The sequence below is a fragment of the Anabrus simplex genome, chromosome 1 (assembly GCF_040414725.1).
Source record: "Anabrus simplex isolate iqAnaSimp1 chromosome 1, ASM4041472v1, whole genome shotgun sequence".
NCBI classification, from domain to species: Eukaryota; Metazoa; Arthropoda; class Insecta; order Orthoptera; family Tettigoniidae; genus Anabrus; species Anabrus simplex.
This window is the reverse complement of record NC_090265.1, coordinates 495,251,304-495,270,850: the sequence shown is the minus strand read 5'-3', so window position 1 is coordinate 495,270,850 and position 19,547 is coordinate 495,251,304. Positions and strand designations below refer to the sequence as shown.

At 38.5% G+C, this 19,547-nt stretch overlaps 1 protein-coding gene across 1 annotated transcript in view; it reads left to right on the top strand.

The window, feature by feature from the left end:
• Positions 1-19,547, top strand: part of nclb (no child left behind) — a 113,880-nt gene that overhangs the window by 62,159 nt on the left and 32,174 nt on the right. The window contains exons 7-9 of the mRNA XM_067144723.2: positions 982-1,140; positions 11,551-11,659; positions 15,767-15,857. Of these exons, the coding sequence (XP_067000824.2) occupies positions 982-1,140; positions 11,551-11,659; positions 15,767-15,857 (359 nt within the window). The remainder of the gene's footprint in view (positions 1-981; positions 1,141-11,550; positions 11,660-15,766; positions 15,858-19,547) is intronic.

The following is a 19,547-nucleotide window of genomic DNA, read 5'->3' as shown; positions in this document are numbered from 1 at the left end:
CATGACATTTTTTAATATTTGAAGTATTTTGATTATGCCTTTAATTTGATTATTTAATGCTGGCAAAATTAGAAAACACTAGACTGTATAAATAAATTACCTAAAGCTACAAGGATAACTTTGTCTTGTTTCATAACCACAAGTCATAATAAAAGGAATATATGAACACTTTTGTAAGTTTATTGCATTAATGCGAATACATATTTTATGAATATTACATATTTAATTACATATTCCACTGATGTTTAGTAAATGTTTATGTGCATATTTCGCACTTTGATATTACATAAAAATCCGGGCTGTACTGATGAAGCTGGGTGTCTCTACAGGGACTGAGAAGAAACAGATGCCAAAGGACTGGGATTATGGGGAGAGAGCCAGTCTGTTTGAAGACAACAACATTGCGTTTGAATGTTTGACCTTGTCCCCTCTTTCTGTGGCTCCTTCTTCCCATACTGAAATGTCATTGCGTTGACTGCATTGTATGTTCCATTTCGTGGTCCTGTCTTTCTGCATATCACTTGCTTTGTCTCTTGCTTGTTCATTTCTGTTTCTTGGAAACTAGTGAAGTATAGGATATGAAAATGGCATATTAGTCTATGCTCACCGGGCGAGTTGGCCGTGCGGTTTGGACGTACAGCTGTGTGTTTGCATCCGGGAGATAGTGGGCTGAAGATGGTTTTCCGTGGTTTCCCATTTTCACACCATGCAAATGCTGGGGCTGTACCTTAATTAAGGCCATGGCTGCTTCCTTCCCATTCCTAAGCCTTTCCTCTCCCACCATCGCCATAAGATCTATCTGTGTTTGTGCAACATAAAGCAAATAACAAAAAAAGTCTACCCTCAAATTAATAATTTATCAAATTATTCTTTGTGATTACTTGTAATTCTTTAATTTATGTGTTTTCTTAACTTTTCTGGTAAGTAAAATTCCATATACTATCATGAAATATTACTTGGGTTTTCTCTTATTTATTGCAGACACATTCTTGCAAGTGGTTCAGTAGACCAGACTGTTCTTCTGTGGGACCTTGACACATGCAAAGCATCTACAAAGCTGTCTGTTTTTAGTGATAAGGTGCAAACTGTGGAATGGCATCCATTTGAAGGGCAGACACTTCTCACAGGTTCATGTGACAGGTATGTACACTTTTTCTATATAAACAATAAAAGAGCTTATTTGACCGTGGTAGAAGTCACTACAGATGTGTACATCTGGGAGATAGTGGGTTCAAGCCCCAATGTCGGCAGCCCTAAAAATGGTTTTCCGTGGTTTCCCATTTTCACACCAGGCAAATGCTGGGGCTGTACCTTAAGTAAGGCCACGGCCGCTTCCTTCCCACTCCCAGCCCTCCCCTGTCCCATCGTCGCCATAAGACCTGCCTGTGTCAGTGCGACGTGTAGCAACTTGCAAAAAAAAAATCTGCAAGGCTGTTCGTATGTAAATTTATGGCAAGAAAGTTATCTATCACTTTTCTACTGGCACTTGATATGTTTCCATGGTACATATGTGGTTCAGTTAGATTATGTGACACTGTTTGAATAAGAAATCTGAAGTTTTTGCTACAAAATGCGACCTTTGGTATCATTTTCTCGCTATGTGCACTTGCGAACTCTCGCATCAATATTCAAAGGCGATGTCGAGTTGATTAGTAATACCTGTCGACTGTTGTTCCCTAAATAAAATCGGAAATGAAAGAGGAGAATATGTTTTCATAACAAATATGTAGATAACTTGACCAATAGCAGTTGTTAATTTGTTAGAAATAAAGGCTAATTAAGTGATCGTTAATTTTAATACTCTACACTGAAATTAAGTAAGAATTTGATACACCTCAACTAATGACAGAGCGCATCACTGATTTCAGAGGTTAGTTTATATTTTCTTGTGACATGTTAAATTTCAGAGAGGCTATTCCTATGTAAATTTATAGTGAGAATGTTCTAATTTCTCTACTGCTTGGAATATGCTTCCATGATACATATAGTACGGTTAAGTTAGGTTATGTGACACTGTTTGAATGAGAAAACTGAAGCATTTTCCACAAAATGTGATCCATCATCGAACCGTATCATTTTCTCGCTATGTACACTTGCCCTAGGTATTGTGATTTTATAGTTTTATACACTACAACAGTTTACCACAAAATGTAAAGAAGCAGGACACCTTACTCTATCTTTCCACCATTCCTCTTCTAGTACTTTATTGCTAGCAACTCCTCTATTTGCAATACAGTTCACAACAGAGCTCCTCCATCTCTTTCCAGTCTCTGTATCCATGAATGTTCTCTTTGGTATTCTCTCTCCTGACATTCTCATCGTGTGTACAAACCATTTTAGCTTTGCTATATCAATCTCTTCTTGAAGTTTACACACTTGCACGCTTCTCCTTACTTCCTCATTTCATATTCTATCTCATCTTGTCTTTCCCCATATGCTCCTCAAGAACCTCATTTCAGCTGCTTGTATCTTACTTTGGTTCTGCTTAGTCAACGTCCAGGTTGCTGAAGCATAGGTCAGTATAAGTTTATAACAGGACAAGTATAAAACCTTCTTGCACTTCATTGGCACATCTTTGTTCCATACAATGTCACACACACTGATAGAAATTTACAGACTGTTGTATTCTTAAATCAATTTCTTCATCCAAATTTCCATCTTGTGACATCACGCTGCCCAAATATTTATAAAAATTTTCACTACTTCAAGAGGTTCGTTTCCTGTTTTTATCACCCCCATGGATTTTCTGTTACCTCTTGTCATGATCAGAGTCTTGCTTTTCGCAGTACTAATCTTATTCCAAAATTTCTTACCTCCTCATTCCATAAATCAACTTGTGTCTGTACTTTCTCTTCATTATCTCCTCAGACTACAATGTCATCAGCAGAGAGCATAAACTTTACTTGCTCGCCCATCATCTTCTCCTTGATATTATGTAGAATTCTATCCATGATTATAATGAAGAGTAAGGGAGACAATACACTTCCCTGTCTTAAGCCTTTCTCAACTCTGAACCATTCAGTTTGACCCACTCTGGTCCTAACACAGCTTTTGCAATTTTTACACAATGCTATTACCATCTGCATTGTTTCATTCCCAATCTGTGCCTCTGTCAATGTTTTCCATACCAAATTCCTTGGGACACTGTCATATGCCTTTTCAGTATCTAGAAACATTACTACCATGTCCTTTCCATATTCCCAATACCTTTCCATCATTTGACGCAATGTAAATATTGGGTCAAATGTGGACCTGCCTCTTCAGAATCCATACTGGTGTTCTGCCAATTTTACCTCTACTCTGTCTCTTATTCATTTATCCAAGATTCTTTCAAGGATCTTAGCTGTATGAGGTATCTTTTTCACTCCTAGGTAATTTTCACATTGCTTCCTGTCTCCTTTCTTGAAAATTGGTATAATGACTCCTTTTGTCCACTCGTTTGGAACATTCTTTTCTCTCCATATCACTCTGAAGAGTCTATACAACCACTGTAGACCAACTGCTCCTGCTGCTATTATCATTTCTATGGTGACCTCGTCAATTCCAGCTGCCTTGCCTCATTTCTATTATACTTATACTTATTTATTTATGAACAAACAGGCTTTCCGCCCCATTACATGTTCACAAAGCAATAAGACACAATATTAATAATTATAAAAAAAAAAATAATAATAATAATAAAATAATAATGATAATAATAATAATAATAATAATAATAATAATAATAATAATAATAATAATAACTAAATACATAATAATATAATAATGATAATAGAGATAATAGGAATAAATAATAACAAAAATGATAACAATTCTGTAGCAGTCCTCGGCTCGAGGATCCAGCAAACTCATCACTTGTCCTTATGCCTACAGTATCTTTCGTCACATTCATTTTCCCTGACATACTCCCGATCAATACCAAAACATCGACAGTCAGCACTTACATTCTAACCAGCCATAACCCAAACAAAAGTCATCCACGTTCACAACAATAAATAACACAATCCTAACCCAGCAGAAAATCATAATAACTTACAATCAAATTTCAACACTGGTCTCCCTCCACACTTACCTTAAATACCACTCTTATTTCAATGCATTACTCCCTCTCATGTTGCAACTTGCCCATTATTTAGTCATGCTTGATCTCATTTTAAAACCCAAGCCATGCTCAGCATTACATTTGCTATCGCAACCACCACTCATTACGTGTCCTTGTGGATTCAGCACATACGTCATCTTCATTGTCCTCTAACTTACTCTCTGTCCAAACCATAACAACCAACATTCCGCACTCGCCCTTCAATCCATCATACACTACATTTACCAACCCGCACTTAATACAATCATCTCTCCAACTCCAAAAGTTTCAGCAATAAATTAAACCATCTCATTACCAAACCATCTTCGCCTATACCAACACTTCTCCCACACCTTGCCTCATTTCATTCTTATAGTGGCCCACTCAGTCTCTGCCATGGACACCTCGTTTTCCTTATCTTCCATCTGCACTATATCGGGTTCTTTGATTTCTCCTTGTACCAAGGTATGTTGTAAAGCTGTTCAAAGTATTTTCCCCACCTCTGTATACAAATTTAAGAAACAAGCCAATTGTTGCATCCTTTGATACCGTTCTAAGAAACTTGTAAATTATAAAAAATGTAAATAAAGTGAATATTGTCAACAACACCAAATTGTACAATTCATTTGTATAAGCTTATATTAGTCTGACATGTTAAAGGATTAATAACTTTAAGCTTAAACATTATTTATCTACCTATCTAAAAACAAATATGATACAAGGAACAAACCTTACTTTACAAGACATTCTTTGTGCCTTTTGTGTCCATGCACACACCGAAGAGCTTTGTATGCTATCAACATATGGAATAAATTCCGCGAGAGTATGTTCTGTTTCACTTTACAATAACAGCTCTAAGAAGATGTACAATATATTATTTGTGTCATTTGCTTGAGAATATTTGAGTTATTTCTATGTCTGTAACACTTTCCTTTACGAGAAGTTTTTTTGACACTCAGACATTCTAACTTATCATTAATTGTTCTTATATTGCTTATATAATGCTGCCTTAATTATTATTTAAAATGGTAATAACATTAATATAAAATTAGAAATTGCCCATACTTACCAAGACTCCCACCTTTACCTAATCTTGTTCAACAGAGATCTATAAATCGTATGGAGCATCAAGGGGTTGTGTATTATTACTTGTGCTTTGCAATAGACAGGCGACAACAAACCTGGAATTAAATATATCAAGGGGGAGATTACACTCGAAACAGAAGGCACCAAAGGAAGAATTTTAGGCTGCTGGGATTTGTTGTGCCCTGCGCTATAACGAGTACATTTTTTGCCGTTATGAATAACAAACTTCTACTATATTTAAGCTACACAGTTGGCAGGACATAATTAGATTTGCTTTTGTTATAATAAGGAATGTATTATCCGCACACTTTATCTTGGTGCATTTACACCCTAGTGCTGAATCGGTCGACCTCGGTGATCTTCGAGATTCGTACTGGCAACCTTTGAAACACAAACTATGAATCGCTTAAGCATCGTTGTGCGACATCTGACATACACTTTACGTACTAGTACTGTTGTTGTTTACACAACAAAGCCAACGTATAGAATTCATACTAGAAACAAGATTCGCATCGAGAAATGTTTTATAGTGTTATATAATGTGTATGTGACATAGTTGTTGGCTTAAGATGATAACGTTTTAGAAATTTCATATCGATCGATCATATTCTCGATTCAATTCAGATGTCATTTTCATTCAGTTGGCAGCACCAGGCAGCACTATCGATACCGGGACAGCTCCCTCCTTACTCCTCACCCCCGTACACAAATGCACCAAGATAAAGTGTGCAGATAATACATACACAAGATGATGCAAGAAACAGTTGATGAACAAAACATTATGCCAGTGTAATTGTAATTGCACTTAGAGAACTCTTCCTATTACTCCATGGGGTACAGTGTTCTGTGTAGTCAAGACTTGTCTTCTTTCAGATTAGCATGAAATGGGTCAGGACAGGTGCCATCATACTGAAATAAAATCATCCACAATTTGATTTGGTTTTAACCAACTATTGTCCATTGTAGGCACTGATGTTTTCTTTCAACTGGTATGTTTGCTGTCTTCTAGAGTGTCCCTCCCTCCCAAAAATGTTTAAGCATTTAAACAATATCCCATGGTGTATTCCTCATACATTTACCATCTTTGTGATAGAAGCTTGCTGCACAGATAACTGTATTGTAGACTGAAGCACATTTATCAACACAATTAGTGGGCTAAAATTTTGTTGTTTGTAATTTGAATATTGAATTACTCTTGTCAAAATGTATTTGATTATGCTTTTGAATCCAATAGAATAGATAGAAATACAATAACTGCTATGTTGGTTTTTTTTTCTTTCTTTGTTGTTATGGCCATACTTCACACCTGAGAAAAAGATGCCTCTGATGATCAGTGGTATCCAACTCATGATCTCAAGTTCGCAAGTGTGATCGCGACTGAGGTAGTCGAATTATTGGCATGTTAAAGGTCTCTGGTGGCACACTCATTCTTCCCAACAAAATTAAATTAATGTGATTGCAGTATTTGTCCAGTGCAATACTGCTTTTGTTGCTAGACTACTGAACAGTTGGAATGTTGTCGTTGGTGGGTAGGTTGCCTAGATGGCACCTCTTCACAAGCTCTGCAACTCAGTACCTGAGAACCCCCTGTGGGTGGGGGTCGCAGACGAAGAATACACCCACGGTATACCCATCCTGTCATAAGGGGTGACCAAGGGATGATTATATTAGAACCATGAAACTACTTGTGATTAGTACCACCATGCGGGGAACACCATGGGTTGCTTTTACTTGCGCATAGTACCACTATGTTAGGTACCAAATAGGTATGTGATTAGCAAACGAGAGCGCGACAGCTTTTACAGTACCTGTGATTAGTAGCACTATATGAGCGACACCATGGGATGATGGAACCCATAGGTTTCATAGGTTTGCATTGCCTGTAAATGGCGCCACATTGTGCGAAAACATAGGTCTGTAATACATGTGCGAATTTCATTACCTGTGAGTTTAGTATTGTGCTATAGAAGCAGTCCCTTGGTCAGTGATACTATTGTTTTATGCCAGCTGATGTGCATGTGGGGCAATGCGGGTCGGTTCCACTGATTGTTTTAAATTCATATCCATCCATTCAATCTTCGTCCTCACGTTTTGAATTCTGGTCAGTGGAGGATTTTGTACTTTTAATTTGTCATTTCATTTCATTTCGTACCATCAGGGACCGATGACCTCGATGTTAGGCCCCTTTAAACAACAATCATCATCACTACCTGAGGACTACTACTACTACTACTACTACTACTACTACTACTACTACTACTACTACTACCTTGTAGTTTGTGTGGCTTGATATCGTGATTAATAATCTCTTAAACAATGGTTAGCATCCTAACCATAGCCTTGTTGGTGAGTAACCAGTAACGTAACGATTTCACTCAGCTATCACACCACATCCAGGAGAGTTTGTCAGTTTTCCGTTGTTTTGAAAGGTTTGTCATTGCAATTCCATTTTGTTTCATTATTGCTACTGTCATGAGAGTGTGTGTTTTCTGTTGAATATTAATCAATGTGTAAAATTATTCTAACCAAGGGGTGGCCATAAGAGCATATTCAAAATTTGGTAAACGTAAGCGTACCTTCAGGAGTTGGCGGAATCGAACCCTTCCGTCAGCGCAGCCATGAAGATGATTTCCTGTTGTTTCTCATTTTATCAAGCAAATATTGAGTCTGTACATTAAGGACATGGCCACTTCCTTCACAATTCTAGCCCTTTCCCATCCTTGCTTCATCAAAAAGCTTGGATTTGTTAGTGCGATGGTAAACCAATAGCAAGCTAATAAAATGTCAAGTTATCCTGCAACAGGTTCAGACTTCTCCCTAGTAAATTTCACATTTGATAGAATATTCAGGTTGGATTTGCCAGCTGGGCTTGAGAAAGTTTGCAGAAGATTCCAAGCGATGTACTTTATGTTATATTCTCCTCAAGAACACCTTTTGAAGGAAACTGTAATGATGTGGGATGTTGTCGTTGTTCAGACTCGTATGGAGCTTGTCGTCATTAATGGCAAGGCACATGATGCTCACAGGTACATTGAAGAGTTCTGGCTGATTATGTGGGGCCATTTGTTTCACTATTAAGCAATAACATCCATCTGATCCAGATAACGCCTAGACTGTGTATGAGGGGGGGGGTCTCAGCAAAATAGGTGAAACAACTTTGGAGTGGCTAGTGTATTATTTGGGCAGGTTGAAATCCCATCCAGCATACCGGGACAGAAATTTCAGCATCAGGGTGTTTATTGGGGATGAGACAGCTGAGTGGCCAAATCACAGGTTTCTCACTAAGATGACCACAGCTCAAATTTTGTCCAATCCATGTGGGATTTTTTAAATGGTAAGTCACATCTATGTGGAACTGGGGATTCCAAGGCTATAATCACAATATCAGCATTTCCAATATAAATGGTCTGTTATTGGAGATTAAAAGTTTTCCAGCTAACTCCTTGGTTGCCAACGTTTCACCCCAGTGTGCCAATTTGGACATATGCTCTAGTCATGCATACATTGGTAGGTGTGCTAATTACCAGGTAATGAGCTCAAGTCGGCACACTGGGGTGAAACACTGGCAACCAAGAATGAGTTAACCAGAAAATTTACCGTTTCCTAAAATGGACCATTTATATTGGAATTATAAATTTACTCACTCAGGACAAATATGTCAGGTTCCCTACGTGAATCAATATCTACATCAGCAGTTGCATAAAACTACAAGCTTACTTTCTTTTTAGGGTAGTAATAATAATAATAATAATAATAATAATAATAATAATTGTCAATGAGGAAATAGTAGTAAAGTATCAGAAAGAAATTGACACATTAGACTCTTCTAAGTGGGACAAAATGGCTCAACAGATCCATGAAGCAGCAAAACAAGCAATCTTTCTTGCTAAAGAAATGGTGGAATGATAAGTGTGAAGATCCTCTATGGAAATGTTCCAAAGCTTGGAACAAGTGGAACTCCACCAAAAAGAACTTGGAAGAATTTAAGACTCAAGGGAAGAAGACAACAAAAATTTTCAGGAATTCCAAAACAAAGTTTGAAAGAGATCATCTGAAAGAGATAGAACTTCAAGATCACCACCAGAAACTTATATCGATGTTTAAATCAAAACTTCAACATCTGTTTCGCAACAAACAGAACTGTAAACAGTTAGCTAAACACTTCAAAGAGCTGCTTAACTGTGACCCTCCACAAGATAAAATGACCTTCCAGGCACTATAAAACAGACAATTCATGATTCAACACTGCCAGATAAACTGGAAATTAAGGAAATTATCAAGAATTTGAAATATAAAGCATCTGGCAAGGATTCAGTTGTAGTGAACTTCTGAAGTATGCAGGAGGTAACTTACTGGAACAACTTGAAATACTCTTCCAACAGATCTGGCTCACAGGAGAGATCCCAAATGAATGGAGAGATGCTGTAATCCACCCGCTGCACAAGAAAGGAGACAAAACAAATGTCAATAATTACAGAGGAATATCACTTCTACCAGCCACCCTTAAGAAACTTTCCATAGCACTCCAGCATAGGATAGAAAAACATATAGATCAACAGCTAGGAGAATACCAAGTGGATATAAAAAAGGCTGGTCATATGCAGAACAGATTTTTACCATCAAGACCTTAATCAAAACAAAGACATTAGCAGCGGACAAGGAAGTAACCATGATATTTGTTGACTTTAAAAGAGCATAAGACTCCATAGACCAGAACCAAACCACACCAGGCCGTGGCCTGCCCAGCGACTGCTGCTCAGCCCGAAGGCCTGCAGATTACGAGGGGCCGTGTGGTCAGCACGACGCATCCTCTTGGCCGTTATTCTGGGCTTTCAAGACCGGGGCCGCCATCTCACCGTCAGATAGCTCCTCAATTCTAATCACATAGGCTTAGTAGACCTCGAACCAGCCCGCAGGTCGAGAGAAAATCCCTGACCTGGCCGAGAATTGAACCTGGGGCTTCCGGGCGAGAGGCAGGCATGCTACCCCTACACCACGGGGCCCATAGACCAAAACACATTAATAAAAGTGCTTAAAAGAATGAATAGGTGATAAGAATACAACACTTATCCAGCAAACACTGATAACACCAGATCTTTTTGGGAGAAGAGAACTACCAGAATCCTTTGAAAACAAAACAGGTTTAAGACAACAAGATGATCTGTCTCCACTCTTGTTCTGTTGTGTTTTAGAGGAAGTTATTGGAGAATGGCCAAAAAAAATTAGCCCGTTCAACTTTCCAAAAGTCACTTAAGAACCAAGCTTAAATTTGAATGCCTTTTATTTGCTGATAAACTTTCTTCAGCTTATTCCAGTTATTTCTGCAGTCTCTGGAACCACCCAGACTGATTTGTTTTGGTTTTGGCTTGGGGTTTAAGGCCGGATGCCCGTCCTGTAGCCACGTGATATTTTAGATTAAAATCTCAACCCAGGATCAGCCGGGATTTGAACCTCAGCCTTCCAAATGGAAAGCCAGCAGCTAAGCAACTGAGCTAATCATGCTCCCTTCTTGTATTTGCTGATGATGTAGTGTTTCTACAGAGAACCTACAAATTGCAACTAAGCAGATGGAAGTCTTCAAGGAAACAGCAGAAAAAATAGGATTGCAAATATCTTTTGTAAATACAGAGTATATGAACATAACATGCCATAGATCCATCCTGAACAATGAAGACCAAGTATGGTGACATCAAAAGGGCTAAGAAATTAGAGTACATAGGTGATACTCTGACTTCACACATCAATGAAAATGCAGCAATCGAAGAACTGGCGAAAGATAGAAGCAGCATTCAGACTATGTCAGAACACTTACAAATCAAAATCACTAAGTCAGGCCAAATTCAGGCATTACAGTATTGTAGTCGAAACCTGAATGCTTATATGCAGCTGAGACAATAGGTTCAAAACTGTGATCTTGGGATCCAGAGACAAACTATTTTTTGTGAGATTTTTAAGGAATATTACTTAAGGAATGAAACTGACATCGTGGGAGTTTCTCCAAGAACTAGTAAACTACATCCACAGATTTTGTGGAAAGTCATTCATTCAAGGGGTGTAAACATTCATTGTTAGATTTTGTGATGTCTTGACTGAAATTTTTAGCTTTGCAGTGATGCAGTGGATATAACGATGATAGTAATAATTTAATAGATTTTGTGATTCCTTTTTTGAATAGCAATAAATATGAAAGGTGAAGTGAAGTATGCAGCACAGTATTTGCTTGTTTTTTATTATGAGTAAATCTGTATTTTGATGTAATAAAGAACATTCTTTTTCTAAGTTTATGTGATCCCTAACTTTTGCTTGGCTTTGTCTTTGATGTTCTCATTAATGAGAGAGTTAAGAATCTCTTTCCTAAAACATTGCTCTTCTCTGTTTGATAGTCTGGCTCGGGTGTTTGATTGCCGAGCCGCTGATACATTTAAGGCTTGGCAGGTTGAAGGTGAAATTGAACGGGTTGTATGGAATCATTTTGATCCATTCTTCTTTCTTGTAAGTACTTTTTTTCTTGTATTAGAAATTGTTTGATTTTTCTATAAATTTTTAATCAGTTTGAGAAATAAAGAGGCAACAATTGAATGAAATTATGTTTAGCTAGGCATAACTGTATGTGATTTGCTGGACCCAGATTTTGATGTCCTAAAAATGTTTAAAAAATGACCTATAAAATGACTGCAAATATCCCATAAAATAACCCGAAAACTTAAAAAGTGACCTAAAAATGTGAATGAAACACACAATTTCATCACACAAAAATGCAAACAGACAGCGTCATTGTACGTTGAAGTTATTATAATAGGTACCTAATATAATTTAATTATTATATGACAAATGCAAATTATTTGCACACAAAAACTGGTTATTATTTCAGTCTATTGTTTGGCACTCCAAGTTCTATGTTCTTTTCTTCAAGGAAAATAACACTTCATGGTATGTAGAACTTTAAGGCTGCAACATCTGAAGAGCAAAAAAGAGAGAATTTCACCGTTAGGTACTCTAATTCTTTATCAAATTAGAGATAATAAGAAAAATGTGCACTTAAAATACATGACTGGCTATACAGGTTTACCTTGCTCCGTGTAACAGTAGATGACTGTGACCATTCGTAGATTCTCACAGGATAAAGAATGACAATTGTTGACCAGCATGTTTTTGTATTTTGAAAAGTTCCTTTCAACGTCGATGGATGCTATTGGAGCATACTTGAAGTGCACTAAATAACTGGATGTAAGTTCTTCTTCAATGCCAATAATGCTGAAATTTTCACCCACCAAAATCCGAGAGATGGAACACAAAACATTAAAACCCGAGTTCTTGTCTTGAATACGTTTCAGTTTGTCTGATACTGCCACACCAGAATCACCACAAATGCATTTTAATTTGTCTGTGGCTGCTCTGACTAAATTGATCATTTTTTTCTAGAGCCACGTCTCTCTCCTGAAGATGTGTAATAATTGACGACAAGGAATTGAAATTTGCTTTGATGCATGCTAGTTTTCCCTCTATTTGCGTATCCGAAAACAATTGTTGAGCCATCTGAATGGCCTTGTCATTTTGTGCTTCGAACGAATCTGTTACATGCTTTACTGTCTGAAAGTGGTCACAATAGTAAATACAGGCATCGATCCACATACCCCACCATGTGATGCAAGGCTGCAGTGGTAATGGAATGACGGGTGTTTGGGATCTGAAAAGTTCCCTGCATGATGGAGCCTTAGTAAATACTGTAACGTGTTGGCGGGGTAAATAAGTAAATAAATGAGTACAGAACCTGGTAGCATCCTATTTCTAAGATTCATTAACTAAGCACTACAATTACAGATTTACACACACACACACGATAGCCGAGCTTACAACGTACACAAGTACGCAGTTACACACTTACACGGTTCGCGCTCTCTCTCTTAGGTTCTCATGTTCCATCTACAATGACACACACACAGAGTCATCGATTATTTACACTACACTCTCTCAGCCACTCAGTCACACTCGTTAGCGCTGTCATGGTCCACAGCCTACATCTGTCTCGCAGGTCGGGATAGTAGCCGCTGTTCACTCAATCCGTCGAACTCCGTTCGCAGTCTGCACACGTCGTCACCCAGTGCTACCTTCGTGCTCCTCCAGAACACCCAAGGTTCTTCTCCAGCAGCCGGCCCCAAGGGACTCACACACACGACGTCAAGGAAACAGGAACGAGTCCTCGGCTCCAACATGCAGATACTCCATCAGGCTGACATCCCCAGCCCAGGCTACCAGCGAACTCAATCTCGCTGTCACACACTCACTCACTAATTCTGCAGGCAGGTCATTCCTCTCTTATATACCTGTGCTGGCCCTTCTAGAATAGTCTGGATGCTCGATGGATCCAGGAACCTTGTAAGATGGAAGACTCCAGATTAATCGTGGAGTCATTTCCATACTCCTGTGCTACGGCACCGCGGGCGGAAGCGAGTGGGGCTGGCCTAGCACTTAAGTGCTGTTCGTGATTGGCGCAGTTGAAGTAAGGGGGTGGGCCGAATACGGTGATGAGCCAGGCTCATAGCAAGTTGGCATGTCGGACGCTATAACCATTACAATACCTTCGTTGTTAGGGACACAAGCTTGTCAACTTCAGGGAAATTTTATCTGACTTCTTCAGCCACTCTGTGAAAAGCGTGAGCTAGGCAGGTTACATGTACAATTTTTTAGTAAAATGCTTTGATTGCATTGGCAGCTTTAACTACGTAAAGTTCTGCATCAGTTACAAAGAACAGAACATCATCATACCTTACACCCTCAGGCCATAGTAGTCCTATTGATTTATCAAAGAGGCGGCATATTGTAAAATGGTTCACAGATTACAAAACTTTGGTCGTGAACAAAAATATTTTTCCAGGCATATCTGCTTCTAATGTACACACAATAACATTAGCAATGTAATGGCCCTCTGCATCACTGGTTTCATCAATTGAAACGAATATTTTGTTTCCGCAGACTTCTTCTCTGATATTCCTTATTGTGTCGTCATAGCATTGGGATACATAGTTCTTTCTCAGGGTAGACTCATCCAGAATTACACGGCCTGTATACCTTTCTATGAAATCTCTGTTTAATATTGTTCAATTTCCAGAGTGGAATGTTCGAAGAAACATATCGATCGAGAGAAGCACGTACGTGGAGTCCAAAATAGTAGCAAACTAAAAGTTTCTCAACCGTTACTCTCACAGTCATCCTCCAATGGCGGTACTTCCTCTGTTTTTTGTAAAGACTTGCGTGAAGCTTTGGTTTCTTCGAACATTTCACTCTGGAAATTGATTCTCTGTTCACGACCATGTCTTCGTGTTCATCCTCACTTTCAGTTCCGTTAATATCCAGTACCACAAGCAAAAACCATAAACGTAAACCATTAGGAATGTGAGAAAATTACTCAAAACGTATAAAATATTCTAATGAGTTCCATAATATGATATAATAGTGACTCAAAAAACGAGAAAGTGACCTAAAAATAAAATACTTAGAAAATGACGAAAAAATTACTTAATAAATATTGTAATGGTTATAGTGTCCGCCATGCCAACTTGTTACAGGCCCGCCTCATCACCGTATTCGGCCCACCCCCTTTTTTCAGCCGTGCCAATCACGTGCAGCACTTTAGTGCTAGGCCAGCCACTCTCGCCTCCGCCCGCGGTCCCGCGGTGGAGGACTACGGAAATTACTGGAAGATTAATCTGGAGTCTTCTATTTTGCGAGGTTCCTGGATCCATCGAACATCCGGACTATTCCACAAGGGCTGGCGCAGGTATATAAGAGCAGTTACTTGCCTGCAGTCAGTCAGTGAGAGACGGAGTTAGTGAGTAAGAGTGAGGTGAGAGCGAGATTGAGTTCGTTGGAGCGCAGTCAGCGATGGCCTGAGAGAGTGCAGCCTGATGGATTATCTGCCTGTTGGAACCGAGGACTCGTTCTTGTTTCCCTGATGTCGTGTGTGTGTGTGTCCCTTGAGGCTGGCTGCTGGAGGAGAACCTGGAGTGTTCTGGAGCAGCGCGAAGGGAACACTGGGTACTGACGTGTGAGGACTGCGAACGGGGTTCGACGGATGGAGTGAACAGCAGATATATCCCGACCTGCAAGACTGACGTGTAGGCTGTTGACCGTGACGGCGCTAACGAGTGTGACTGAGTGGCTGAGAGAGCGTACTGTAAATAATCGATTACTCTGTTTGTGTGCGTGTGCATGTGTCATTGTAGATGGAACACAAGAGAGAGAGCGTGCGCGCGAACAGTGTAAGTGTGTGACCGTGTACGTGTGTAAGTTGTAATCTCGGCTATCGTCTGTGTGAGTGTAAATCTGTAATTGCAGTGCTAAGTTAATAAATCTTAGAAATAGGACACTACCAGGTGCTGTACACATTTATTTATTTATCTACCCCGCCAATATGTGACAATATGCATTTCTGCAATATGGGTTCCATGAACAGGATTTGTATACAAGTTAGCAATGTCTGTGGTGAACCAATTAAAAGATGTCATGTCATCAGAATCTGGATCTTGGTGATCTGTATCTGCCCCATTTGGTTTGCTGTATACACCTTCAGATTAAAATTGTATACTTACTTGGTTTTAGGTAAGCACAAGCATAGGTGGAGTTCACTATATCGACTGTCGCAGTGACAAACCTGTGTGGCAACTGTCTGCTCATACAAAGGAAGTTACAGGTCAGTATGTTAATGTACAAATTAAGAAATCAATTACAAAGCATTCATTTACACTTAAACATAATTTCTGCTACAGTATGTTTAACAAATTCATACATTTGTAAGAAATAAAACCAGAGTAGTAAAAGCATTTCTTGATTAGTTTGTGTTGATATTTTGGATCACACCAATGAGCAGTTTGAAGTAGATAATATATCCCTAATATCATCATCATTGGTTTGCAGTCCTAAGACTCATCAGGTGCCATAAAACATTTCCAAATCGTCCTGTTATTTGAGGCTTCCTTCATTGTTACATAATTCTGTGCCTGGATGTTAATTCAGATTTGTTTAATGGCAAATGGTTGTGAATAGGACCAATTTTATTTACTCTTGTTTTGAAAAATTTGCCTCTCTGAATATGAGTATGTTCAATTTATATGTATTTTTATGGGAATTGTAAGTAAAATATGAAGCATTATTCTGAGTCGGGTGAGTTCAAGGCATACTTTAACAGTTCCCTGCATATATATATATATTTCCCCCCCCCACTTTTAAGTACTTATAACATGTGAACTATTTCGGGACATGAAATGTTGCTCACTTGTTTATGACTGTTCCTCAACCCTAAGACTCTACACTTTCTAATGTAGCTTCTAAAATGTAAGGATTTATAAAACATGCTGTTAAAAATTATATATTTGTAATTAAATTGTTTGGAATCAGTGTGAATATTTATAAAATGCATTAAGTTTGACCGAGCGGAGTAGCCGTGCATGTTAACACACTACAGATGTGGGTTCGAATCGCACCATCGGATGTCCTGAGAATGATTTCCTGTGGTTTCCTATTTTCACTTCCAGTATGCAGGGACAGTTCTTATTCATAGGCCACAACCGAATCCTTCTACCTCCTTACCCAATTTCGTTCACAGTCGTTCATTTCATCTTCATTCGCTCCTTAATTTAGGTTGGCATCAGGAAGAGCATCCAGCTGTAAAAATATGCCATATAAATTCATCTCAAGGCCAGCAAACATGCATGCATGCATACATACATACATACATTATGTAATGACATGTAATGAGACTTTGAAAAATTACACCATTTAAAAAAAGCACTTAAAGTAAACAAGAATTCTAAATCCAATAAACTGTATTTCAATGGGACCAGTAAAGCTTAAACTTCACATAGTAAAATAGTAAATGAGAGAATGGATAGCAATAAACTAAGATGGTTTGGACATATAAAGAGGATGGAGGAGAAAAGAATAAAAACAGATGATGGAGATGAAGTTCGAGGAAAAGAGAGAGAGACCTAGAACAAGGTGAATCGATTCAATAAAGAGGAGTTCAAGAAGAAGAAACCTGGGCTGGGACAAGGAAATGGAAGAGGAATGATGGGAGGAGAAACGAAGGTGGAGAAGTGCCATAAATATCTCAACCCGGCTAGAGCTGGATAAGGGAAAAGAAGAAGGATAAGGATGATTATGATGAATAAAATTTGTGCTTTTCTACCTTAAATATTATGGCAGATAACTTTGAAAATGTAATGGTAGTTTCAGCATCATTTCACTGTGTTCTCATAATCATCTGCCCAGAAGGTATTTCTAGGTTTTCCCTGTGGATGATTCCCTTCATTGAAACCCTCTGCCAGAGTTCGCATTAAATTGGAGTGGCGCATAGTGTGATCCCACCATGCAAGATGTCGGTTCTGGATTGTGCGAAGGAGTTATCTGTGTTACTTCATGGTGGTAGATCTTATAATAGATCTACATTCCAAAGGTTTCAAGGCAGTTCTCTTCAGTTTTGTTTAGTGTCCACGTTTCAATGGCATATAATGCAGCTGTCCATACAAATGCATATGGCATTCTTATCATATGAAATAATTTTTATGTTGATCCATTATGATGAACAATTATAATTAGAATAAAAAAAGAATATCCACCTAATCAGTATGCTGTATTGATGTGACTATATAAACATCACACTTTGTGGGTCTAGTTTCGACCTTAAACCTAGGTCATCTTCAGACACATAATCTAAAATTGACTAAAATATTCACATATTGTGTTCCTTAAAACAGTCATGAAATTCAGTCGTAAAATCTAATGGTACATGTATTAAAACATTGTGGTGTATTCCATTCATCATCATTCATTTTACAGTTCCAGTTTCCCGGGTACTGTTGGCGAGCCTCTTTCATTCTGTCTTATTGAGATACATTCTGTTGTTAATGACGTCTTCCAGTGTCTTTCCCCAATCTGCAATGTCCATCTTTACAATGTCAATCCGGTGGGTTCTTGGTCTTCCCACCATCCGTTTCCCTGCCACTTGTCGCTTCAAGTTAACATATGCTGTCCTTGTTGGCTCCATCCTCATTACATGCCCAAACCACCTCAGTCTGAACATGCTGATCCGATCTAACAAAGGTGTAACAATCCCAGCTTCCTTCCTAACCACATCATTCCTCAAACCTGCTCTTAGATCCAGGTAAAAATCTCAGAATCAAACCCCAGGGCCTCCCTGCAAGGGGCAGGCTTGTTACCCCTGGACCATGGGGCCAGCAGATAGATTATTTTAATATTTGATTTTGGGATGAATAAATTCATAGCAAGAACCAAAGTCTGTGGTCAGGTGTCATAACGAAATATTTTAGTCATCATCTTTAATTATCACTTCTTACTTACCTTAATTTACTCTCTGAATATTTAGGAAGTTACTGTCACAAATGAAATTACTGAACACTATTAGAAGGATGTGTTTAGAATGAAAGAAAATTACAAACATCATTCTGATTAGAAGTCCTGATAAAAAAATTGAAGTCATAGTTCTTATTGGATTCTGACCATAATCCATAAGAATATAATAAATGCGTGTAGTTGTTAACTATTTTTCTAATTATAATGAAAATTAACAAACTAATGGCAAATGAAGTTGTGTGTAGAAGGCCAATTTGTACACGTTTTCATGCTTAATTTTTGTAATATATAGGAATGTATGCATGTTGGGTATTCAGCCCGAAGGCTGGTTTGATCCTTCACAATTCCACCGAAAGCTATCAACAGATAGCCTAGGCGTCACTGAAGAGGCATACTAGGGAAATGAGTGAGGTAATTTTCCGTTGCTTCCCTCACTGACCCAGTAGTTGCTATTGCATACCAGCCTGCCAAGCCCACTGAAATGCATGTATCAACCAACCCTATGAGCGATATTTTCACACCATTCATAACAGGAACTGGCTGCATAAGGAATGTTATTACTAGCATCACTCATACCTCGGTCACTTTCATATTGTCAAAGCCAAGGATGAGACTGAGACAGGTCAATGAAAGTAACAAATTGCTCTAGCCCATACCAGAAGACATAATGCAGTGTAAACACTTCATCTCGCCAGCGGGGGCCATAAAGCACATATTCAAATTACACTTTTACTAAAAGAAAAGGAATAAGTTATGAAAAAAATTGTAATAATTTGATTTTTCTAAGTGAGAGCTGGAATGAGGAGTTTAAGAAATATGGTTTAAACATCAGCAAGACCAAGACGGTGGTGATGAAAGTGTGTGGGGAAGGAGCAGAACCAATAGTCATGTTAAATGAAGCCCAACTGGACAGCATTCCAATTTTCAAATACTTAGGTAGCGTTATATCAAATGACAACCTAGCAAAACATGAGGTGAACAATTGAATCAATAAGGCAACACAATTTTACCA